Genomic DNA, 25,184 nt, shown 5'->3' on the forward strand with positions numbered 1-25,184 from the left:
CAGTTACCACCAAAACGTAGGGACAAAGGGATACACTATTTCACAAGCTTCCACAAGGAGAATTTTATTTTTCCTCTGTTCTCTGCTGGGAGAAGGTTGCCAGGGTGGAGGGTGGGTATGAGGAGACTGAGTGGGGTCGGGTGTACCATGTGAAACTCACAAAGAACAAATGAAAAGTTGTTTTTTTTTTTTTTGGTTTATTTGTTTTTGTTTTTTTGCGTTATAGTGTTTCTGATTTTAGGGAACATGTATCTGGGTTCTCCAGGAAGCTGAGCCACCAGCCTTTCCCCCACAGCTGTAGTGTTGAAAGTCTGTTGTCTTATTCTCCTGCACCCCTGTAAATTTTAAACATGAATTTTCCAAGTGACTCTATATTGATTTCCCAATCGCTCTGCCACAAACTTGAGCCTGGAATTGCCAAATAGCCTCATTCTGAGTCGTCCATGGCTTTGCATGTCCTCTCCCGGAACTCTTTCCTCTGCTTACAAGTGGGCAGTGTGTGTATTACTCAGAGATCTACAGTCTTTTCATAAAAAGAAACAGATATTTTCTTGTTTACAAAGAGCTTGTCCCTATACCAGTTCCCCTTATACCCTGGGCTCACCAAAAAAAAAAAAAAAAAACCAAACAAAACAACAACAACAACAACAAAACCCAACCCACTCAAAGTCTTGTCCAAATGAGTTGTCATTAAAGAATGAACGCCAGATGTTATTTTAGTGAAGAATAATTATGTGGCCGTGCTGCAGACTGAACCTGGAGTCTCCATGGATAGTTTCCACGTGCATTGGTAGCTGGACTCCCAGGTGATGGTGGCGGCACGCATCCTTAGTCTTTTTATCTGCAACACAACATGCATACATAGAAGGTTAAGAAGCTACTAATGACCAAGCCACAACCCTTGCCACAGCAGAACTCAGTTATACAAGTAAGTCACACTTAGACCTTCTCAGTGACCTGCAGTGGCCTTGGAGTTCAGGCTAGGGAGCCCAGACCGTGGGACAGAAGGGGGAAAGGACAGCTTCAGACCAAAGCTGCCTCCAGCTCCTCAGCGAGAGATCTGCTTTTGTTGGGAGCCCTCCCACCCTCTCGGTAGCATACTGCAGATAACCATCTACGAATTAAAGATGAAATCCGGCCTTGGAGTGAAGAGCGTCCCTTTGGGGGTTAGCGTTACAGCCTTCTCTACCCCAAGGCTGATTCAATGGCCAGCTTTCAGGCCAAAGGAAGTGTTTTCTATAATTGGCTAAATCTCTGTCAGAAGGCTGCTGAGCCTGCTACTGCTTCCGTCACAGCACTGCTCGTCTGTCAGATTTCTCTCAAGCTTTGAAACTTTTGCATACAATCTATTGTTCACTGACTTTTGCCATGAGGCTTTCTGGTATCGGACCTTCCTTAGAGGGCTGGCTTTCCAGTTCTCATGCCAGTAGAACTGGCCCCTGATGTAGGGGTTGCAGGTGAGCTAGCTCTAAGGGCATGGGGGCAGGACAGCCAGTCCTGCCTCTTGTCTGCTGGGCAGTGGCACTCCCAGGGAGAGACCCCCAGCCCCATTCTTTGCCATCCATGGCAGGCAGGAGAGCTGGCCCTGGGATCCTGAGATCGAGAAGAGTGGGAGAAGTGGCCATGTCCCTCAGTAGATGCTGCTTGGGGGAGTGGGCTCCGCACCTCACTTGGGCAACCGGGTAGAGCTGCCCCAGCTTGCGGGGTGGGAATGAAAAGGAGGAAGGGTGGAATGGAACTCAGAGGGTGAGTGGGGACCGAGGCAGAGGTGAACCCCGTGGGCAGAGGCTGCTGCATCACCCTGGGGATGGGTGACTCTTCAGGGTGTGTAAGGCAGGTTTGCACAGGTGTTCTACCCCAGGCTGAGGTCCTGGCTCATGGGCCAAGCCTGGAAAGGCTACCCATGAAGTCCTGGGGAGCAGCTGGGCCAAGGAGCTAGTTCCAAGCACCTGAAGTGCCTCTAGGGCAATGACTGTCAACCTTTCTGATGCTGTGGCCCTTCAGTAGTTTCTCCTGTTGTAATGCCCTCCAACCATAAACTATTTCCTTGCTACTCATAACTGTAATCTTGTTACTGCTATGGATGGTAATGTGAATGCTTTCTCTGGAGATAGAGTTTTGCCAAAGGGGCTGCGACCCACAGGTTGGAAGAACCACTGCTCGAAGGCCAGGCTTAAGCCTACCTGTGAGGAAACTCTCAGGTTTCTTCCTGTGTAAACTAAGAACAACAGTAGTTTGTAGCTCCTTCCCCCCTCATTTTGATCAGATTTTAAAAACAAACTGTATTATTTAAAAGCCCTGAAAAAATAGGTAAAAATACTACACACCAAAATTAACCTAAGCCAAAATCTATACGAGGCAACAAACTTGTATACAGAGTAAACATTCAGGATAAAAGCAGCAGAGATTTACATTGAATTTTATACTCTTAGTATCAAAAGTATTTTATGTATTTGCTCATCGCACACATACAAAAAATCCGTGATGGATTTGAACTAGATACCAGCTAGAACTAGAGCAACAATAAGTTTCACCTCCATGTTCCTAACTCAGGCTCATCACCTGCATCTGTCCCCCCTCATCCCTCTGTGCTCAGCCGTCTCCTCATGTTATAGTGAACCCGCGTGTACATTCGTTTAATCAGCCATTCTCAACCTGTGGGTCACGACCATGGGATAACACAGCTCTTTACATTATAATTCAAAACAGTAGCAAAATTACAATTATCAGGCAGCACGAAAATAGTTTCATGGTTGGGGGGGGTCACCACACATGAGGAACTGTATTAACGGGTCATAACATTAGTAAGCTTGAGTACCAGTGTCTAGATATAGATATAGATATATGTACACACACACACACACACACACACACACACAGAAAGAGAGAGAGAGAGAGAGAGAGAGAGAGAGACAGACAGACAGACAGACAGACAGACAGACAGACAGAGGTTCCAGGACAGCCAGGGCTATACAGAGAAACCCTGTCTCGAGAAAAACAAAAAAACAAAAAACAAAAAATAAAAAAAGAGAGAACATACAGCATGTATTTTGTTTCCTTTCTCTGATTATATGACTTGATGTCCATCCATTTTAAAAGTGAAATAGATTAGTGATTAAACACCTTTAAGACCAGTACTCAACAAATATGGTTATTAATTTTAATATTTAAACATGAGAGAACAAGAAAAGACATTTTCTTGTTCATGACTGTGAGCCTGGGAGTTCTTAAATACGAGTGTGGTGTGTGGTGTTTGTACTGCTCATCAATTCACATTCGTTCAAGCTTCCCTCCCTTGCTCTAGCGCCGCCATCAGTGGACAGAGATGGCAGAGAGCTGCAAACTGCAGCCTGGGAGACAAACCCAGCATGCTGTGTGTTGTTTAAATAAAGTTTTATTCAAACTCAGGCATGCGTATTTACGTATTGTCTATGACTGCCTTCATGTTTCATGGGCATGGCTGACAGCATGGAGCCTGCAAAGCCTAAAGTGGTTACTGTCTGGCTCTCTTTACAGAAAATTTTGCTGGCAATAGCAATAAAGTTTTTTAAAAAATGATCACATACTGAGAGCCAAGAGAAGAGTCCGGTGATCATTTTACATAAGGTAATCTTTCAACCAAGACCTAACTAATTCGCAGAAGTGAGTGAATTGGGAGAGAAGAAAATATTCCAGACATAGGAACATTTGTAAACTCAGAGAAAATGATAAGGCAGAATAAGTTCATGCGCTGAGTGAGGTTCGCCAGGACTGAGAGCAGAGGACATGTGGTATAGAACTTGCAGATTTTAGGGTTTGTGGGAGCTGCTGAAGGATTTTCACTAGGAAAAGAACATATGGAGGTTTAAATTTCAGGGAGCTGTCTACAATTGGAAGTATAACTTTACAAACTGAGGGAGAGGCTCGGGAGTGGGACCAGAAGCGAGGAGACCAAGGAGCTCATTTGCACAATGCAGAAGCAGCCAGGACCAGGCATGGCAGCAGAATGAGGAGAAAGGCATGGTTTCAAGACATGGCAAGAGGCTGACCGCCAAGCACCTGTCAATGGGGCGCATGGGAATAACACAGAACAGAGTAGAGCCGTCTGCAGACATGGAAGAACAGATTCAAGATGGAGGAAGTGACCATGTCCATCTGGATGTGGGGTAGGATATCCAAAAGGAAAAGCTCTGGCCGCACATGTCCCTCATTCCACAACTTTAATACCATGGGGACTCCGTATTAAATATTGGGTGATAAGTTGGCGTCTTATTCCCACTCCATCCCTTCTATAGAAATTGGCTCCCTTCCCCTATTGGACTCCATTGCTACTCTGTGATGTCATGAACCCCTTTCCAGCCAGGCTGTTCCCACTTCCTCCTTTGAGGTTCCTAGACTCTCTATTACTTCATACTCCTAACCCCTTTCAGGCTCTTCAGTGGCCTTTTACAACCACTGCCTTCTGGAGCATCTTCCTTGTGCCCAGTCATTGGGTACCACTGTCTCCAACATGACTGGGGAGCAAACCACATACTTTTGTCTTCTCCCTTTTGAAGGAGGTTCAGCATGTTGGCACTTGCTAGGTGTTTGTGCTTTTTCCTTTTAAGTGATGAGGAGACAGAATTGATGACTTGACTCAGTTGCTCCAAGTGGTACATGGCAGATTCTATGTCCATGACTTAGTTCTCTTGACACTGGCTTGACAAGGCCTTCATCTGTTCTTCATGTTTTGCATTAGTTCTTGTTCACTTAATTTTATTTTACTGTGTGTGTATGTGTGTGTGTGTGTGTGTGTGTGTGAGAGAGAGAGAGAGAGAGAGAGAGAGAGAGAGAGAGAGAGAGAAGCCAGTGAAGCAGGGGAGTAGGTCAGAGGGTGCAAGGCTGGATCTGTAGCTGCAATGGGTAGGAAAGGAAGGTTTCTGGGAGAAAGGGGAATTTGAACAGATTTCTGAATGATATAAAGATGTCACCTATTATAACACAAGAAGGATTGTTGTTGGCCTGGAAGAGAATGTAGGAAAGATACCCAGAGGTGGATACAAAGAGGCATGTCTTATGAGAAGATGTGGGCATGATGAGATGAACTGTGGAGGAATCTGGGTTGGGAGATGGCAAGAACACGTCGAGATGCTTGGTAAGAATTTTGATCCTTATTCTGAGTGAACTGAGAGTCATTGGGGATTTGGAACAAAGTAATGATGTGACTTGGGGACAGTTGCTGTAGCAATTAGTGGGAAATGGGATGGAGGAGATAAGAATAGAAGAGAAAGTCCTAAGGCAGCTATCACCTCTACATCCCCTTTCTCTCCCGTAGTGAGACTGGTCAGCTCTTCCTTCTACCCAAGCATCCCCCAAGCATCCCCCAAGCCTCAGCGGCTTATGAAGTATGTGTCCTTTTCCCTCATATTTGGATCAAGATTTGGGTGAAGAAAACATGGTCCTGAGGGCTGGCTAATTGGAGTTAATAGCAGCCCAGATGAAACATAGTGAGTAATAAGGCAGGGGTATGGATAGGAAAGTAGATTCTCATAACATAGAGGATAGATATCTGCCCAGCTTTTGTGCTGTTTAAGGCTTGTTGTAAATAATAAAGTTTGTGTGTGTGTGTGTGTGTGTGTGTGTGTGTGTGTGTGTTTAATCTGGTGACTGAATGATCAAAGGCAGAGTAGAAACCCTGGATTTCAACTAAAAATTTCTACAACAGTCAGGCAACAGGATAGATGCCTTTAAGAGTGAGCGCAAGCAGGCAAAAAGCAAAAATTCCTCGTTCTATGTCCTTTTATGTGGACTACTGGGAGGTGTGGTCTAGATTTAGGATGAGTCCTGCCATCTCAGATGATCCAGTGAAGAGCATTCAAAGGCAAATCTAGCTCCTCGGGTTTTAATTGATACCAGATGAAGTCAAGTTAGCAATCAAAGTTGGCCATCACATTCCTGGTCTCTCTAGAGCATGCCAGGCCTTTACTGTGTGCATAATCATCAGCATCATTTGACTATAGCTTGCTCCCCATCATCCTCTGAGCCTGGAAGGCCCTACCCTTTTTCCTTTTCCTGTCCTTCAACGATTGGCTTCTTCTTATGTCCCTTCACCTCCTGTTAGCCCCTCCATCTTTCTTTACTTTTACAGTACAAGCCATTGCCTGATTTTATAACTTGACTTGTAATTCATATTTCTTGATCATACCATTCAGAGTTACAAGTACTCCAAACTCCTCTTCCTCCAGCCCATGAACACCCTCCATCTTTCCCTCCCATAGAACAAGGGTGTTGTTTCTAGAGCATTACCTCTTGATGTTTCTGACCTCATGCTTCTACACACCTCCGTCCTCTATTCCTTGGTTCATTCCTCCTTTCCTTTCTAGATGTTAGTCAGATATTCCTCCTCTGTGGAGTCATACGTGTTAGGCTGCAACCCCTGGAACCCCTGCTCATCCCCTGCCCAAGTTGGGAAACTTCATCTGCCCCCCTTCCCCCAGCTCCACCCACACAGAAAAAAACTCCCCCACCCACTTGGAGAAAACTCCGAGCTACCATGTCATCACTCTTCACCCCTATGCTCTGGCAGCCCCGTGGTGAGTGTCCACCCAGGGACTCAGATTTTGACATGTCTAAGAACCATCTCAGCTCCTAGCTCGCACATCATCACTCCTTGCCTAAGCTCTGTAAAACCCCCTTGGTCTAGCCTGGATGTGTGACTTCGCTGTGGGATCAGTGAACCTACCCGAGAGCTGCCTCTTAATAAACTTGCCTTTACCTACTTTTAATCTGCTCTAATCTGGCCTATATCTGCATCACTGAGGGAGAGAAAATGCCTAGCAATAAGCAGGAGTGCCCACACCTTTTGGACAATACGAAGTTGTCACCTCCATTACTGGGTCACATCCATACCTAGCTTGGGCTGATGGGTCCTGTGTGCCACAGATTGGACATGGCAGTGTAACTTCCTTGTCCCAGCTCTCCGGATCTCCTTCTTAGCACATATCACATGTGCTCTCCATCTTCAGCAGATCTATTTGCCTGCCTAATCAAGCTGCAAGCCCCTTTAGAAAGCCATATTGCTGGATTTGCTGTCTCGGAGCATGACACTGAGTAGGCTTCCAATCAACACGACTTCATATTCAATATGCAGTTGAATGATTTGAGATTTGCTGCTTCAATGGGAGTATAGGTTTTGCCATCACCCTCTTTTACTTCCTGCACTGTTTGAGAGATGAAAATTTGGAGCTTGATAAACTTTCAGTAAAGTGAGTTGCACAGTGTCTTAGTCCGTGTGGACCATTGCAACACAATGCCATGGTCTTAAGTGACTTACAAACAAGAGAAAGTTCTTTCTCATCATTCTGAAGGATAGGCAGCAGATTAGTTGACTGGCAAGGACATGCTGCTCTCTGTTCATAGACGGTGACATCCAGCTGTGTCCTTAAAAGTGGAAGGGCAGGTAGTGCTTGCGGTCTGTTTTCATAAGGTCACAAATGCCATTCACGAGCACTCCACCATCATGGAGAACCATCTGTCAAGAGACCTCTCTTTCTGATAACCTCCCATTTGGAGGTTAGGATTTCAGCATGTGAATTTGGAGGGCCAAGGACATTCACATGATAGAGAATGGAAAACACAAGAGGCAGCTAAGGTAACCAGTGAATAAGGTTAGACAACACTGAAAGTGTGTATCTGTATCCGTATCCGTATCCGTATCCGTATCCGTATCCGTATCCGTATATGTATCCGTATATGTATATGTATATGTATATGCATATGTATATGTATATGTATATGTATGCATGCCTTGAGAGCCCTTTACTTCTGTCTATAAACTGAAAATATGTCATTTAAGTGAGGCAGCCAGCTGTGCCCATTGTACACCAGATTTACATCTGGAGATGGAGATGGTGCTGGGTTCTTTTCTTGACAGCATTGACTTTGGTGGTGGTGGTGGTGGTGGTGGTGGTGGTGGTGGTGGTGGTGGTGGTGGTGGGGTGTGTGTGTGTGTGTGTGTGTGTGTGTGTGTGTGTGTGTGTAAAAGAGAACCGGAGAGACAGTGGTCCTGAGGCCAACACACCTGGAATCTGTTTATGAGGATCACTGGTGCAGCCACAGCTTGGGCCATTCATTTTTTTCTCGCTAAGTGAACATCTGGGATTCAGTTTGGGACGCCAACAAATTTGGATGGGAACTTGAAGTCATGGTTGGGATGTGAAACTGCTCACCAGAGGTGGGGGTGAGTGGGGTGAGTGTGGTGAGCGGGGTGAACAGGGCTCTCAGACTGTTCAAATGCAATAGCCAGGGGTTGAGAAGTCCATCCCATGCTGGAAAAACACTCAGAAGGGGGAGTAATCTAAGGAAGGCCCGATTGCATCCAAGTAATAATACAATCAGAAAAGTCCCCCTTTCTCTTCTTGCCCAGTTCCCTTCCCATCCAATATTTCTAATAATATTCAGGTATTTCCCTTTTCTAGGAATAAAATAATAAGAAAAATTCTTCTTGGACATGGACCAAGGAGGAAACGCTGCGAGAAAGTAAAACTCTAATTAGTTATAGATGAGATTTGGTCACAGATAATTACTTTGCATTCTTGGGCTCGTGCCTTAGAGGGCTTAAGATCTTTATTTTTCCCTGTTGCTAGGTTTGTAGATATCTTTCTAAATGCCTGGCTAAACACAGAGCCTTACACCATAATTAACAGATCTTCTGCGGCGAGAGTGTTTAGAACAGAAATGAAGGAGGAGTTTGTCATTCACAAGCTAGGAGGGTTGGAATCTTTGGCTGTCAGGACTTTACCCAGCACCCCCCTCTTCTTACTTTGAACTTACTCAGAACAAAAAGAAAAGGCCAGTGGGTTCAAACAGGAGCATTGGAAGCAGTGCACTTGGAGAAATTTTGTGCTGAGTTGCGCCTGGCCTCTCTGACATTAGCCAACTGTAGCATTTCTCTTTCAATTTACATCTGTCAGTTTCCTACCTGTGTGGGTTGAAGGGGTTTGAGGCTCCAAGAAAGGGTCTAGGGTAACCCAGAGAGAATTTGGAATCTGTGGTGGCCCACATACATGTCATCATGTGTAAAACCAGCTTTCTTGCTTTGTTTGAGGGATTTTTAAGTAGGAAAAAAACATCCTCATAACTGCCCAAAGTGTTTTCTTCCTACTCTCTAGTAGAAATGACTTGACATTAACCACAGGCTGTTCGTGGCATGCTTAATGTCTCAACAGAACAAGCCTCTGCGGATCAGTGCTAAGGTCCAAGGAATTCTTGGTCTCCCTTCCATGTCCACAGTGTACACACACACACACACACACACACACACTCACAGATACACACATATACTCACACAAACACAGACATATATACACTCACACAGACACACATATACTCACAGAGACACACACATACACTCACACAAACACAGACACACATACACACAGACACTGACACAGACACAAACAGAGACACTGACACAGCCACACACAGAAGTATACACACACACACACACACACACACACACACTTGAATGTTACGCCTTTTCTCTTCTGCATCACTGACTGTGGTGTTTAGAATCCTCTCCCTGAGGATTAAGCGGTACAGGAGCCTGACACCACCATCTCTCTTCAGATGTTTCCTCTTTACCTCACCTAGCTACACAGCTCAAAAGGCAGAGCCTCATTGCCAGTCTCTCACTGTGGTGTCGCCAGCATGCAGTCAAGTGTTTTAGCCACCTGGTGATTGTGCCTCTCTGGGACCTTGGTTGGCAGAGTCCTGAGGGTTTTCACAGTGAGGAGAGGAAAAGCCAGTGCACGGGCGCTTGGGCAGTATTGTACCACAATCTCTAGCACTTTCGGGCTTTTCAAAGTTGTGTTCCTTCTCTGTGATAGGTGACATCGGTATTCTTTATGTGTGTCAAGCACCTAAAAAAAAAAAAAGTTCCTGCATCTTCTATGTCATCAGCTTACCATCTTCTGGGTCATTCTTATTCACATGTGAATGTGTCACAGCTTTCACCATAAAACAACAACAACAACAACAACAACAACAACTTAAAGCAGCAGAACTCCCGTCTTGCCTCTATCACCTCTTCACAACCATTCTTCATTTCCCATACAGAAAATGTCTTGGTGCTATTTCTTTATTTTCTTCTCCCCTTTTCTTGAACCATCCCAGCTAATCGTGCATGCCCATCTCTGGACCAAGCTTTGATCTCACATCTCCGGTGAGCATCTTACTGCTAAGATCAGTACTCTGCTCTCCATCTCTGGGTCTCCCCCTTCTGTCCTTCCTCCTTTGTCCCCACAGCTCTGCTTGTTTTCCTCCTACCACACTGGCATTCCTCGTCATTCAGTCTGAGGAATGTCCAGACTCCAACCTTCTTACCATCCACTACCACGAAGACCTAATCCACATTCGTGACCTTTAACACCACTTGATACAAACCCAGATCGGCATCCGTGGTTATCTATGTAGCATCTCTATGTAGACAAACAGGCAGATGCAACTTAGCTCATTTGACTCTGCCACCTGCCCTCCACCCTCCTCTCCTCACCATCTTCCCCATGTCGGGTACAAGAAATTCCAAAGTATCTCCTTATGCCTCGCCTCCTCTCCATAGGTGTATCTCGTCTTCCTCCATCTTTAGGTAATTTCATGGACTTGGCCACTTGTTATCTCCACAGCTGCCACCCTAGGAGCAGGACAAAGAGCATCCTACACTGAGAGGAGTGGCCTGTGCAGCACTGTGAGCCAGGACAAGCTGCACCTTGGTAGTTTCTCAGAGTGGATTCAGAGAGCATGCCTGAGCCCAGGGAGCTGAAGAGTGTTTGGCCCCACGACGAGATGAGGGATACAGAAGTCACTGGGAAGATCTGAGGGCCATGAGAAAGTGAAATGACTGCCTAGACTTGATCTCCCTGACTCTGTGTGTGTGCCTGTGCGTGCGTGTCTGTGTGTATGGTGGTTTGAATACGCCTGACTGATAGGGAGTGGTACTGTTAGGGGGTGTGGCCTTGTTGGAGGACCATGAGGGTGGGCTTTGGAGTTCTCTTCCTATGCTCAGGTCCCACCCATTACAGAAGAGAGCTTCCCCTAGCTGCCTGTAGATGCCAGTCTCTCCTGGTTGCCTTCAGATCAAGATGCAGAACTCTCAGCTTCTTCTCCAGCACCATGTCTGCCTGCATGCTGCCATGCTTCCTGCTGTGATGATGATGCATGTGTGTGTTTTCATAATAATGTATGTGTGTTCTTTCCTATGGTTTTCTGGAGTCTGAGCCTTTAACTACTGACAGAATTCCACATGTGGAGTTTCCAGGGAATTCCACATAGGGCCTCCAGGGAGCCCACTCTTTAGTTCTCTTTCTTTAGAAATGTGTGTGCATATGTGTATGTGGTGCAGGTGTAGATGTATGTGGTGTGTGTGTGTGTGTGTATGTGTGTGTGCACAGTGTGTTTTGTTTTGTTTTGTTGGTTGGATAGTTGTTTGGTGTTTTTGAGACAGAGTTTTTCTGTGTAGCATCCTGGAACTCATTCTGTGTCAGGCTGGCCTTAAACTCAGTGGTCCACCTGCCTCTGCCCTTGGCATTAGAAGTGTGTACCACCACTGTCAAGCTGTCGGTTTCATTGTTCCGGGACAGGGTCTTTCCATCTAGCATGCTCTTCAGTTACACTGGCTGACTAGTAAGTCCCTAAGATCTGCTCATCTCTGTAGCCCCAGTGAAGGGTCACAGGCATGTGCCACTGTGCTTGGCTTGTTACATGGGGACTGGGGAACAGAATTCAGGTCTCTATGCTTGTGCAGCAAACATTTTACCCACTGATCCTTCTCCCACGGTGCTCACTACTTGGTCATTTATAAAGCAGCCTGCTGATTCCAGCCTCTGTTTCACATCTGCATTGTTCTGAACAAAGGCGACTTAGACCTGAGAGGCAGCAATGCTATAGCCAAAGTTTCCTGGTGGCCGTCTCATTCTCTGAGAGCCCAGAGGTCTCTGGTGCAACTATGTAGATGGGAACCACACTCCTCTTTTCCTCCCCAAATCCAAGTCTTTAGGATGCAGTGATAGTTGAGCACGTGGCAGCAGCAGGGGCTACGGTCAGAGGCAAGTAGTCTGCAGCCATTGATGTGCTCAGCATTTCTCTAACAGCCGTGAAATTGGAGGAAAATTGGTCCAATATGAGGTGCAGGAAAGTCCAAGGGGGTTATGGGGGGTGGCACTTATTTTCTCTTTAAGTTAATTTGTGTAAGGAAAGATCTCAAGAGAGCCCCATAGTTCTTCAGACCTTAACACAGGACACCCACTCGGGTACCCAAAACTGCCGGTAAGAGCTGAGAACACACGGGGCTGTTCTGAATGGAAAACTCATCAGGTCTGAGAGAAACAAGGATACAGTTTCCTAAAAGATGCTCCAGCCTGAGAGACCCTCGGCACCTTCTGAAACATGGGAGCAAAACAGGCATGGCCAGGGTCAGTTTCTTACTCTGCTCTCTGACTCAGTTTCTCCAGTTCTAGCACAGGCAGATTTGTCTTGTTATTGGTTCCCTTTGAGGGTCATCGAGGAGCCTCCTGTGACCCAAGCAGCAGAGTCATGACAGCAGTATGACAGAGGGTCCAAGAGCCCAGTGTTTAAGCCTCATGTGTAAAGTATGGGCTTCTACCTAAGCTCTCTTGTGCCTCACTGTCTACATTAAGAGTTGCTCAAAAGACTGAAAGAAACATCTATATAAAGTATCTATCTAGCATATATCAGTGTGTAGTAAGCACGCTGTGTTAACATTAAAAAGAGAAAAGAAACAGGAAGGTAAGAATGGATGAGACAGCAAAGGAAAAAGACAAAGCACTGTTGGTTATTAGGAAGAGTCCTACTGGCTATCCAAGGTTTCCAGTATGTTCCCAGCTTCCTTTGGGTCATGTAACTAGTTAAGGCCAGTAGGATGGCAGCAGCAGTTTTGTGAGTCACTGCCATGGTCCCTCCTGCCTTCACTCCCTCCCCCCACCCCCACTCCTACCTTCTTCCCTCTCTTGACATGGCAATTGTGGTGACCATGTTTTCCCCTGTGGCATCATAGAAGGGGAAAGGCGTTCTTGTGAGTGCAGAGTGCTAAATGTTAGCCCAGGGAGACTGTGGAGCTCATTTGTTACTGCCTTGCTGACCGATACAGTCGTCTGTGATGGGAAAATCAATCCGTATCTTTGAGCTCTTAATGATAATAACAGTAGCTGTAACTGCTACCGTTTACTGAGCCCTGGAGAGGCTCTGCAAAGCTGTTTGCAGAAGCTAAACCATTCAGCCCTCTCAGGTATCCTGCTGGAGACATGGTTTGCTATTACATAATAATTGTATTCTTAAAATAATCTCTTTTAAGATCTTTTTTTAAGTTCTCATAAACAATTTCAATGTCGGAAAGACTGCTCAGGGGCAGGGAATTCAGTCTACAACAGAGTTAATTTTTCTACAGAAATCTCTAAAACAAGGATTTCTAATTGCTCTTAGGTTACTTGGGAGTTGCAAACTAAAAATAACTAATCTTAAAATTTGGCAGAAGCCAACCGAAATGTCATTGAGCACATGCTGAAAACTCTGGATGCCAGTGTTTAGTTAAGTTACTTCTAAAGGAGGGAAGTCAATTTTGAATTGGTTCATAGTTGCTATTATAAGGAAGATCCTTCGTCCGTCACCTAAGCTGTCTACTGCCACCACCATTAAAAAATGAGCCCCAAAAGCAAAGAAAAACAGTCACTCAACTGAAGTGACCCCGTGCAGACAGGCTGTTGGCCAACAGACTATCAGACTTCAAATGTAGGCTTGCACCTGATTGCAAGTGGCAGAAACCATAACCTATCGGAAGTCAGGCTGCTTACCGAATCCATCCGATAAGGGCAGTTTACGTCCTGCGTGTAGCAGGAGAGTAGACTGGGTTTGCTGTGTTTGACAGGTGTCAAGTCATCTATGCGGTGGCAGGCAGCTGATGGAAGTCATCGCTAATCTGATCTCCCCCAAGTTTTATCTTACCACTCACAGCGAGGTCTGTGAATTTGGGGGGCGAGGGGGTGGGTGATGGTCCTTTGCTGTCACGTAAGGCTGGCATCCTCCCCATCTCTCCACTGGGAGCATCTGTCTCGGAGAACAAAGTCGCATTGATGCTTTCTGTGTCGATAGGAGGGAGTTTCTGAAGTATCAGCAGACGGAGAATAAACACAGGCTGAATGTGACTAACCCAAGCAGCCCTGGTGACCTTTTCGGGTCAACACACACTGCCTGCTCCCTCCAGGGTCTAGCCCAGGACACCTGGACATTCCACAACTCTGTATGTAAAGAAAGGGGCCTGCTGGTGTGTGGGTGGTCCTAGAGGTCCCCGGCACAGTTCTTTCCCCAGTGAGGTGAATTGATGAGCCTGTCCCCCGTCATACCTTGCACAGCTGAGTCTGGGAGCTGGGGCTCTGGGAGCCTTTTCTTCACCCGTGGTGCTCACCATGCCTGGCCAGGGAAGCATCTGCTTCTCCGGACCCCCACAAGTGGCCACTCTTGACGTTTGGTTTATGCCTCAACTGAACATGTCCTTCATAAAGGTCCCTTGTGAGCCTGGTGCTGTGATGTCTGTCTTTAGGACGCAGAGTACGTTAGCCATGTTTCCCAATCTGGGAAGATGAGACTTATATATTAAGCATTGAAGTATCATGAAGGGCCTTACTGCCGCATTAGCTACAGGGTTAGTATCAGGCATCTGGCTTTGGTCCCACATCATTAGGTTGGCTGTTTTGCTATGGTAAGTGGCTGATCCTTCTTCAACCACTGTATCTTTTTTCAGGGAGGGTAAGAGTATTGGCCTCTAGGCATGTCTATGAATTGAATGTGCGCAAAGTGTTTCAAACGGAGGTGGGCTTGTGTCTTTAGTGGATGAGATGCATTGGGGAGATCTCAGGGCTACAGAAGCTCTGAACAGTAGCCCACTCCCTTTCTGTGCCCCTCTCCTCCCTTTGCTCTTCTGCTCGCTCACTGATGGGCAGTGATTTTGACTGATGCATTACCCAAGCTTGAGCTCAGAGGGCCACTTTTACTCCCTTCATCGCTGCCAGCCCCTCATCCCATACAGGCATTCACTCACAAAACTCCCCGTTACGCCTGGTACCTGTCTCTGCCTTGACGCTCAATTATTACTAATGAAGCCCACACTCATAACTCTAGAGCCATCTTCACTGTCCTCCTTAATTTCTGTGTCGCCCCCTTCCAAGTCAGAGAGGACTGCTCTACAGGTGGTCCTCTACTGCCACCAGAGAGGACTTCTTCAGATCCTAACCAGATGACCGCTTTCTTGATGATACTCTTTCTGTTGCCTATTTTACATAAAGACTTCCCAACTTCCTCACAAAAGCAGTACAAGACTGACCCCAACATGGCCGTAGACTCTGCCGTCGCCTAGGGCGTGGCTTCTAAAGCGTCCCAGTCATCCTTCCAACTGCATCTCAGGCTCTCTTTGGGACACTGTCTCACTAGGACTACCTAGCTGCCCCTCCTCCATGTCCCTGCCACACCTCTGCTTACAAGATCATGGTGTTAATTTATACTTCACATCTGTCTTCTTCCACCACACATGGTCTTAAAGAAGAGATTGCATCTCATTCGTCTTTTCATTCAGACTTTTATTTAAAAAGAACTGGAGAGATGGGAGGGTGGAAGGAGAGTCTGATGGATAGATACACCGATCGGTCTGTGGGTCACTGAAATGGTTCAGTTCAACAGTGGTCAAAGCTTCTGAACGTATGTTGCATGCATAGCTAAATGCAAGATGGTCTTCAACAACCCCTTTACAAAGACAAGCTGTGTTTCTTAAAGCTTCGCAGTTGAAGTTGAAAAACTATGAGGGCAGCTCAGCAACCAGTAGGCTTTGGGCCTTGATCCAGAGCAATGCTCAGAGGTGAATCTGCTCATAGAAGAAAAGAGGGCACATGCATGGGCCCTCTCCTAGCCTGGCCTGGTTTGCCTCCTGTTGACCTTATCTGTGCTGGCCTCACCCAGGTCCCCTCGGCTCTACATTCAGCCCACTGTTCATTCTAACTCGAACAGTAGCTAGAGATGGCCACCTCCAGTGCCAGAGTCACATCAAAGCAGGTGGCATCAAAGCATCAAGGCCAACAGCCACCACCTGCACCTCTCAAGAGAACAGCTTGCTTCTCTCTGCCCCACACTCAGTAACTCGGTAACTGGCCTCCTTGCTTGAAGTTTGACTTTCAAACCACGTGCTCCCACAGGGAGCACAAGCAGAAGACCCTTGTCCAATTGTTTCACCAAGGAAAGAAGAATAAGTCTTAGAGTGATCTAGAAATACAACATTAAGCTTCTGATATGGAGAATTGGCACATGAACCAACCAGTCAACGATGGAAAGGCCCTGGGGCTACTGGATCAGAGCCCAGCCTGGCCGCCAAGAATCCTCATTCAGGGGTTGAGAAGCAGCCGGCAAAGCACAATTGGCTAAATTTGGTTGTGTTTTTATTTTTGTCCAGCCATAAATACCGGCAAAGAAATGAAAACTATTCCTTCCCTTCCGGGAGCCTCAGAGCCAGGCTGGCTTTATTTTTAGCTGCTAGTCTAGGGCTTTTAGCACACTAAATACTCTGTCCACCACTGTAAGAGGCAGTGGGCTAGACTCTAGGGGTTTTGCCTAGACCGAGAGTTGGGTGTCTGAACTGAATTCTTACCAGACTTTATGCAATTGCGATGACAAGGGTGGTTCCAGACAGAACCAAAGAGGGACTCAGTTCTTGCCCAGAGGACCCCCAAAAGAGTCCTTTTCAGGAAAGACAGTGTACTCAGGGCAGATCATTGTCTGGAGAGGGTAGAAGAGTTTGCAACTGTAGATGAGAAGAAGCAGAATAATTGTAGAATGGGAATGGGCTCGTGTACTTTTATTCTGTGAAGGTTCTGAGTGTCTTGATTCAGGACCTGAAGCTAACTATGACCAGATCCTGCTACAGCACCCCTGAGAGATGATGTGGCCTCAATCTGGCCTGGATCCTTGGCTTTGAATCTATTATGTAAGAGGCAAGAGGACAATAACAACCCAGCCTTAAGCTCTACTTGGAGAGACTGCGAGGGCCGCAGGAAGCACAGCACTTGGTATGCAGAGCAGAGGTTGGGAGCAGCCATAGCTAGCATCATTGTCATGAGGGCCTTCATGTGACATTCAGTATTCCACATGTTCTAGGCCAGTTCTTCCTGGAACCAGAGGAGTAGAGTCGTTTACATTTGGAAAACGGGGGGTCTAGGGGTTTAGTAACTTGTCCTTAGCTCTACAGTGAGAGAAGAATCCAGCCAAGCATAAAGCCAGCACTGATGAGCCTCAGTCCTAACATCATGCCTTCAGTGGGACTAGTGACTTCTGCATGCTATGAAGAGGCTTATCACCGAACACATAGGAGCTGCTCTAAGCAGGGGACTGGTTTCCTCTGCCTTGAGTCCTCCAACTTCATGATAAGAGTATGCAAACAAGATGCCAAAAGTGATTTTTTTTTTTAAATTTAAGCAGAAAGCAACTAATGGATAATGAATGTAGAATGGTGTCTACCCGGGATGTTAGAAGGGAGAATCAGGGAGTTGTTAAATGGATAGTATAATTGTGTGAGACAAAAGTACCCTGGAGATTAGTCATACAGCCAGGAGAATACATCCCACACTACTGTGCCCCATACCTCCGAACTGTGTGCTTAGAAACTGACAGAACAGCCAATTTCATGTTGTATGATTTCACCATCCTTTTTAACAATTAGAAATAAGATCTCAAGTATTGGAGTCAGACCACCGTAGAGGCAGGCAGCGGGTTGGAGCGTTTCCCAGCCTTTCTGTTCCTTCCTCCCTCTGATCAGAAGCTTCCTCAGCAGCATCCCTGGACCCACCCCACGTGGCACAGACTTTGTCAGGGCTAAGTTGCATGCTCTGTGAAGGGCGTTCCTTAGGAGACATCGTAATGCTTCTCTGTCCTTTCTGATCTCCTTTGAGTCCCTGCTTCCACCAAAGATTTTGTCTATAGAATGGGAGGAGATAGTGGGTATCTTGTCAGGAAAGTCAAGGAGGAGAACCTCACTTGGTGGGGGACAGAATGTGTGATGAAAGCTTGGTAGCTGGTACCATGGTAGACCAGAAGGCCAAAGAATATTGGCACCTTCAAAGGCCCTTTCCTAATGATATATTTCTGTCAGCTAGACCCCACCACTAAAAGGTGCACAGAATCTCCAAATAGTGCCAACACTGGAGAACCAAGCATGAGTCTTTTCAGTATATTGCAGATTCAGACCATAACAGCTCTGTTGGCAGCTACCTAGCTGTATCTCTACAGGACCAAGTTTTCCTGCAAGCCATCCTTTGTGCCGAGTTTGGACATCTATTTGGGACCAGATTCCCTATTAGCTGCAGGGAGAAAAACCCACCACACTACCACATCCCAGAAATATGTCTTAATTGTTTTTAGCTCAGAAGAAAGTAAACTTTTAGGTTGAAATGAATACTTCCAATAGATTTATAGTGTACTTATTTTTGTACTTGCACAGATATGACATGAGAAAATTTCTCATGGACAAAGCATCCCATAAAAGCCAAAGGGCCAAGGACCCATGAATGTCATGATACAGCCCTGCTGTGCTCCCAAGAGCCCCCATGACAGAGATTGGTTTTTGGATCCTTCAACCCATAATGATCTGACTTGCCCTCTTTTCTGTTCCTATGGCAACTGCCATCTGCTCTGATCCCCGCCATTATTTAAGACTTGGAACATTTTCTCTGATATTTAATTTATGCTGTGAAAAGCCCAAAAGTGTTATCTGGAGTCCATGGGAAAGAAAGTTGTCACCAATGAGTGATGTCGGTCCCAGACTTGTGACCAAGGAGAGGAGACACAGCCAGTGGGCTAGGTTTGACAGATAGGCATTGCTATTTCCAGCCTGACTATAAACTCTATTATAATAATGGTCTATGTGCCTTCTGTGTGTTGAGAATGCCATGCTAAAAGATCTAGAATGTCTCTTAATAGCTGGGGATGGACTGACTGATCAAAGCAATGTCTATGTGTACACTTTACACACTTGTCATCCTTTGACATCCTTTTCATTCATCCTTTCCTCACCAGACGTCTGAACAAGAACAAGCTCCAGGTCCTTCCAGAGCTACTTTTCCAGAGCACCCCGAAGCTCACCAGACTGTGAGTAGCATTCATTCGTATTCTTTACCTTGTATCTTGCTTGGCTTTGGTCTCATGGACATTGTGGCTGTTACCGTGTATAGCATTTATGCCAAATGGTGCCTGGGGGGCAAAGTCTGACTTCTTGTTCTGGCTGTCAGAGCTGGGTGGCTTTATTGACCAGTGAAAACTAGCAGTGTGCGGTTATGGATGGTTTTTCCCCTTAGAAAGTGGGAGGCAACTCGGGCCTAGACTTACTACATGAAATGTCCCTCTAGAGAGATCATATTCATCGGGAGCTGCCTGTGTATGTTCTTAGCATCAGTCTGGACGAAGCCCACTGCCTTGTTACCCACTGCTCGCTTCTTGCTATTGACAGTTCAGAAACTCTGGGTGTCCAGGTCTATGGTTTGATGAGAAAAAAATGAAAAGAAAAAAGTTGATTTTCACATTATTTTCCAGAAAAGTTGGGGTGGCCGTACTTCTGGGTATCTATTCACAGTGACAGCCTACGAGCTTGGGAGCCAGAGGTACAGACTGTGGTAGAGACTGTGACTTGTGGGTTATGGATGATCTCTGCAAGGGCTACTTATTGACAGTGAACTTGAAATCCCTCCAGCAATGGATGACAGGTGAACTGTGCTGCCCAAGGGTCCTCTGAATGGAACAGCACAGTGTCTGACAAGCAGGGAGATTCATAGCCTTGCTGAGAAGACACTAGCATCACTGAGGAGGCTCCCATGTTACAGCCTCCAGTCTCCTTCCCCATGGCTGGGTTTAATGCCTACTTATGCAATCAAACAGTGCATGCAGACTGGAATAAACTGGAAAATAGGAAACACATGTGACTGTGTGCACTTAAGCCCTGAACTAGGAATACATATTTATGTATGTGCATATGTATAAACACACACACACACACACACACACACACACACACACGTACGCACGCACGCACTATGCATGTAAGTGTGTTTTCAAAGGGCAAGAACATGGGTTTGGGCTGTGTGGTGTTCAGTAGAGCAGTAGTCCCGTTTGCTTTCTGCAGGGCACATGCGTACTTTGTCTCTTCTTGCAGTGGATGGCCTCTGTCTTTGGTTTCTTATACACTTAGTTAGCTGACTTTGCTAAAAGTAAGAATGGAAATGTCCTCCAATCTGCATCCATCTGGATGGGCCCATGACTGGAGGAAATGTGCAGCCTGGTTGCCTAACAGAACTCCATGAGCCATGGATCCTCCAAAGACCACCCTGGTTTTTAACATCCTCCTTCCTGTGTGCATTGCTAGGTATCCTTGCGGCCTTTAATCCCCAGACTCTAATGGATAACTAAATTCTCAGCCGCTTAGAGAGATGTTTGTATCTAAATAGCTATCCACAATTCCCTCTGTACTTCAGTCATTTCTTACACTTGACGTTCTTAATAGAACAGAAATACTGTAAAATGTTGTATTTTATGTGTTCGAAATGCTGTCCAGAGAAGTCCGTACATGCTCAGTGGAGAGGTTTCTTTCCTAGAACATCCAATCTGGATGTCTCACAGAGGAGGACCTAGCAGGCACTCATCCAGTGCTCCTCAAGTAGCCGTGTGTCCCCCTTGCCCCAGGACTTCATTGCCCCCTGTCATCCCACCTTTACCAAGTACTGCAGGCATACGCTGCTCATTTCAACATCAGATTCGGATGGGAGCAGACTCTGGGGGCTGCAGCTGTTGGTGGCTTTGATGGTGTGGAACTGCGAGCTGAAGACTGGACTGCTTTAGGTGTCAGCTGGGTTGCTTTCCTAGTCACAGACAGTCTCCCTAAAACCACCAGGCAATGCCCAGTTTGTGCCAGAAGTCCCGAGGCAGACAGAGAGGTTTCGGGTGTTGTTAACCAGTGTCTGGGATGCTAGCTGTAGGGCCCAGGAGGTGGAAAGCACTGGGCTATGTTCTCATTGCCCCTTTCTAACAGAGTTTGGAAAGTCTCTTTCCTTTCTGTGCCTAACTGTCTCCATCAGTAGACAGTAGCCTCGCCTCCCTTCTCCCAGCCTGTCAGGAGAACTGTGAAGACCCAGAGTGAGAGAATAGCGTAAAGTATGCATTCTGGGCTTGAGAGCACTAGAAGGTGGAAGGGCCATAATAACTCTAACTCCCTCTGTAGCTTTTGTCTTTACAAGCTCAGCTTCAGGAGTAGGGGGGAATTCTAATTGCAGCGAGCATTGAGATAAGCTCATACCAAGCTTCCGCCTCAAGACAGAGAGCTGCAGCTGCGAAGGCATGAGCAATGTCAACTCATTTGGTGATCATCCTTCTGCAGGTCTTTGGCCAGGCACAAAGCCTGGCACAGATGGGTTCTCAGACAATGATGGCTAACTGAGTAGGTGGGTACACAAATGGTAGCGGCCAAAGGATTCAGACAGTGATGTCAGAAAGTTTGAGTCTTTTGTTCACTGTCCATCCATCCATCCATCCATCCATCCATCCATCCATCCACCCATCCATCCAGTACGCTTTCTTTGGTTGTCTGTGATAACCTAGCCTTTTGTTCTGAGGACACAGCAGAAGATGCGAAGGATACTTAGCTCCCCCCTGTGCCTGATCCTGACACATTCTGAGTGACTGCTAGAGGCTGAGAGCTAAATTATATGCTATATATATTCGAAGCAACTGTATTAACCCAGGTTGGAGCGATAATCAGCCATTGCTTTTTCTCTTTGGGCTTGATCTTTGATTTTTCTTAATGACTCCATTATGTCTTTGTCTTATTTTGTCAGCCACTCCAGGGCTTTTTGGAAATAAGCAGGGTACAAATTAGAAAATCAATAAATGTGCAATCATGGGTGTGTATACATATGCCATTGGCTCTGCTGGAACAGAACTCCGCCTCTCAGTAGACACAGTCACCCAGTTCCCTGGGGAGACAGACTCTGTGGATCCTGCAGCCGACTGGTCTGTGGCACGCCCTGGGAGACAGCAGCAATTCTGGGCATTGCTCTTATTATTGCTTATAGAGCCAAACTTCTTCACATCCAGTGTTTATCCAGAGGATATTTTTATAAATTCTTTGAGAATTTTATGCATGCCTCTAAAGTATTTGATCACATCCAGCCCCAACTCTTCCTGTTAACTGCTCCCAGATCCACCCTCTTCTCCCAACTTCAAGGAATTAAGGAATTTTTTTTAAGTGGGTTGACCTTTCTTGTCACTATGATGGACTACCTGACAAGAAGCAACTTAAGGGAAGAAAGATTTTATTTTGACTTACAGTTTAAAGGGAAACAGTCTGTCATGACCAGGAAGGTTTGGTGAGGGGAGAGAGAGGCTGCTGGCTGTCTACAATTCAGAAGTAGACAGAAGACAGGAAAGACGATTAGGCCTTAAAAACCTCAGTTCCTGACCCACGCTAGGGACTCCCTTACTCTAGAGAAGCTCTGCCCCTTAAGGTTCCACAAGCTCCTGAAAAAGCATCACCAGTTGAAGCTAAAATTTGTGCTTAAAAATCTGCCTGTGGAGGAGATTTCACATTCGAACCACAACATGTATCTCTTGGAAAGGCAGTGGCAGAGTAAGAAGAAATATTTGACGAGATAAAAAAGGGAAGCGGTTACTGTTGATGGCCAATGGATGCTCTGATGGTAATAATGCTGACTAATGAGAACCAGCATGGGACTGGAGCCAGCTGATCCCAAAGAGGAAATCTATCAGTTCCTGTAACTGAGAAGGGCCCAGTGGGATTTAGTAAAGACATTAGGAACACTGGAGGTAGGGCCCGGGTGATGTCATAAGGACTTCATGTTGCATCCCTTGGAACAGTGGGCACAGCCATGAGTTATAGCAGAAAACTCAACAGTGCGCTAATTTTACAGCCTCCGAGACCTCTAAGCAGTCTGCGGGAAAAGGGCCAAGGGGGTCGTGAGGAAGGGGTCGTGATTCCTCACTGGCTCACAGGGCTGTCTAAGCAGAGGGTCACTGCTAAGGTGACAACGTCCTCTGATCGACCAAGCGTGGTCACATGATCAACCAAGTGTAGTCACATGTTCATCCCACATGTTTGGACAATAGGTTCTCCACAGAAGGTGATCATAGGAGAAGACACAGTAAGAAATGTCCGTCATTAACAACAGGTACCACCAAGTTTATTGCACATCTACTTTACTTGGCATTTTAAGTGAGTGCTTCAGTTCCTTGTAATGACGCTTTAACATAGTAGCACCAGCAAGCTGCATGCCAGGTGCTGTTCTGAGCATGCTAACTGTGAACTCATTGGTCATCCTGGCAGCTCTGTAGGGTAGGTGCTGGGGTTTGTACCATGGTTAGGGCTATTCTGTGGGAGTGCAGCAAAGGAGAGTCTCAAAGGGGTGGATGAGCTTGCCTGACATGGTTCTGGCAAAATCCACATCTAACTCTGGATAACTCACATCCAGAGACAGCTTTCCTCCATTTCGGTGAGTGTGTTCCCAAGTCAATCACTGTTCCCACTTCATGGGCAAGTAAAGCTCGGAGAGGTCAAATTACTTCTCCATGATCCCACCGCACGAAACCACAGCCCCTCCTGAGTGCTGGGCCCCTGTGTTCAGTTTGAATCTTCACACCAGTCTCACCAGCAATCAAACCAAATATGCTTCAGAACCCTGAAAGTGGAAAAGGGGCCAGCTTTCCCTTCCTGTAGCAACAGACCGACATCATCAACTTATTAAAAAAAAAAAAAAAAAGGCCCCTGTAAGCTCAGTTTTGGAGGTTCCGATCCTCATTATTTTGGAACTATGGCAGCTCAGCGAACCATGTTTGGAACACACAGAAGAGAGAAGAGCACAACCTCATAGTGCGGAGTCAGAGAGAGGAGGGAGGACCATGGAATGGGGTCTCTGCTGGATAGCTTTATGTCAACTCAACCCACACTAGTTATTTAAAAGGAGGGAACCTCAACTGAGAAAATGCCTCCAACAAATCATCTATACAGCATTTTCTTAATTAGTATTGATGGGGAAGGGCCCAGGCCATTGTGAGTGATGGGTTCTATAAGAAAGCAGGCTGGGCTGGAGAGATGGCTCAGCGGTTAAAAGGGTTAAGAGCACTAACTGCTCTTCCTAAGGTCCTGGGTTCAATTCCCAGCAACCACATGGTAGCTCACAACCATCTGTAATGGAATCTGATGCCTTTTTCTGGTGTATCTGAAGACATCTACAGTGTACTTAGATATAATAATAAATACATCTTGAAAGAAAGGAAGGGAGAGGGAGAGAGAGAGAAAGAAAGCAGGCAGGCAGGCTGGCTGAACAAGCTATGTGTAGCAAGTCAGTAAGCAACAGTCCTCCATGGCCTCTGCATCAGCTCCTGCCTCTGGAGTCTGGCTGTTTGAACTTCTGTCCCGACTTCCTTCCATTGTTGGGGACAGCTCTGTGGAAGTGTTAGTCAAACAGACTCTTTCCTCTCCGACTGGCTTTTTGTTTTGTTCCGGGTCATGATGTCTCATCGCAACAGTAAACCTGAACTAAGACAGGGTCTCAGGGCACACCTGTGACTCTGCTCAGCACTTACCTTTTTCTGTCATCGCACACTGTCACCTGTGGAGAGTGGAAGATCTCCTCAGGAAGACAAGGGACATGCCCAAGTGTTTCTTCCAGGCCTTTGCTGGCCACTGACCCCTGTCTGCTCACAGATCCAGCGCCCTTATGCGGCGCGTCTGCTCTGAAGTAGAAGGGCACTGCTCTGTCCCACACTGCCAGCAAGGGTTCTGCCTTGGGGGCTAAGTGAATCTGAGCTCTCTGCATCCTAGCAGAAGGATCAGGAGTCAGACCCTGTGCTTCTGCTCTGTCTGAGATTCCTGGTGAGCTGAGGTGAGGAGGGGAGAGAGCTCAGGATTCAGCTTCCCATCCAATACAGCCTATAGCCAGTGCTCAGTCAAAGCCTGCAGAGAGCTCTTGCTAGCTAACGAGTGGAGTAGTGCGTGGGCTGTGCTTTGGGGTCTGTGGTGCGAACTCTTCAGCACCCAGGAAACAGTCCAGGCCCCAGCATAGACGGGGGCTGGTAAGCAATTCGTGGAGAATGGGAAGGTCCAGCTCCTACTGGTTCTGCTG

General features: G+C 46.5%; 1 protein-coding gene across 1 annotated transcript in view; it reads left to right on the plus strand.

Annotated features, from left to right (window-relative positions):
* Slit3 (slit guidance ligand 3) overlaps positions 1-25,184 on the plus strand; it is a 582,461-nt gene that overhangs the window by 95,250 nt on the left and 462,027 nt on the right. The window contains exon 4 of the mRNA XM_021213834.2: positions 19,078-19,149. Within this exon, the coding sequence (XP_021069493.1) occupies positions 19,078-19,149 (72 nt within the window). The remainder of the gene's footprint in view (positions 1-19,077; positions 19,150-25,184) is intronic.

This window comes from Mus pahari, chromosome 14 (assembly GCF_900095145.1).
Source record: "Mus pahari chromosome 14, PAHARI_EIJ_v1.1, whole genome shotgun sequence".
NCBI lineage: Eukaryota > Metazoa > Chordata > Mammalia > Rodentia > Muridae > Mus > Mus pahari.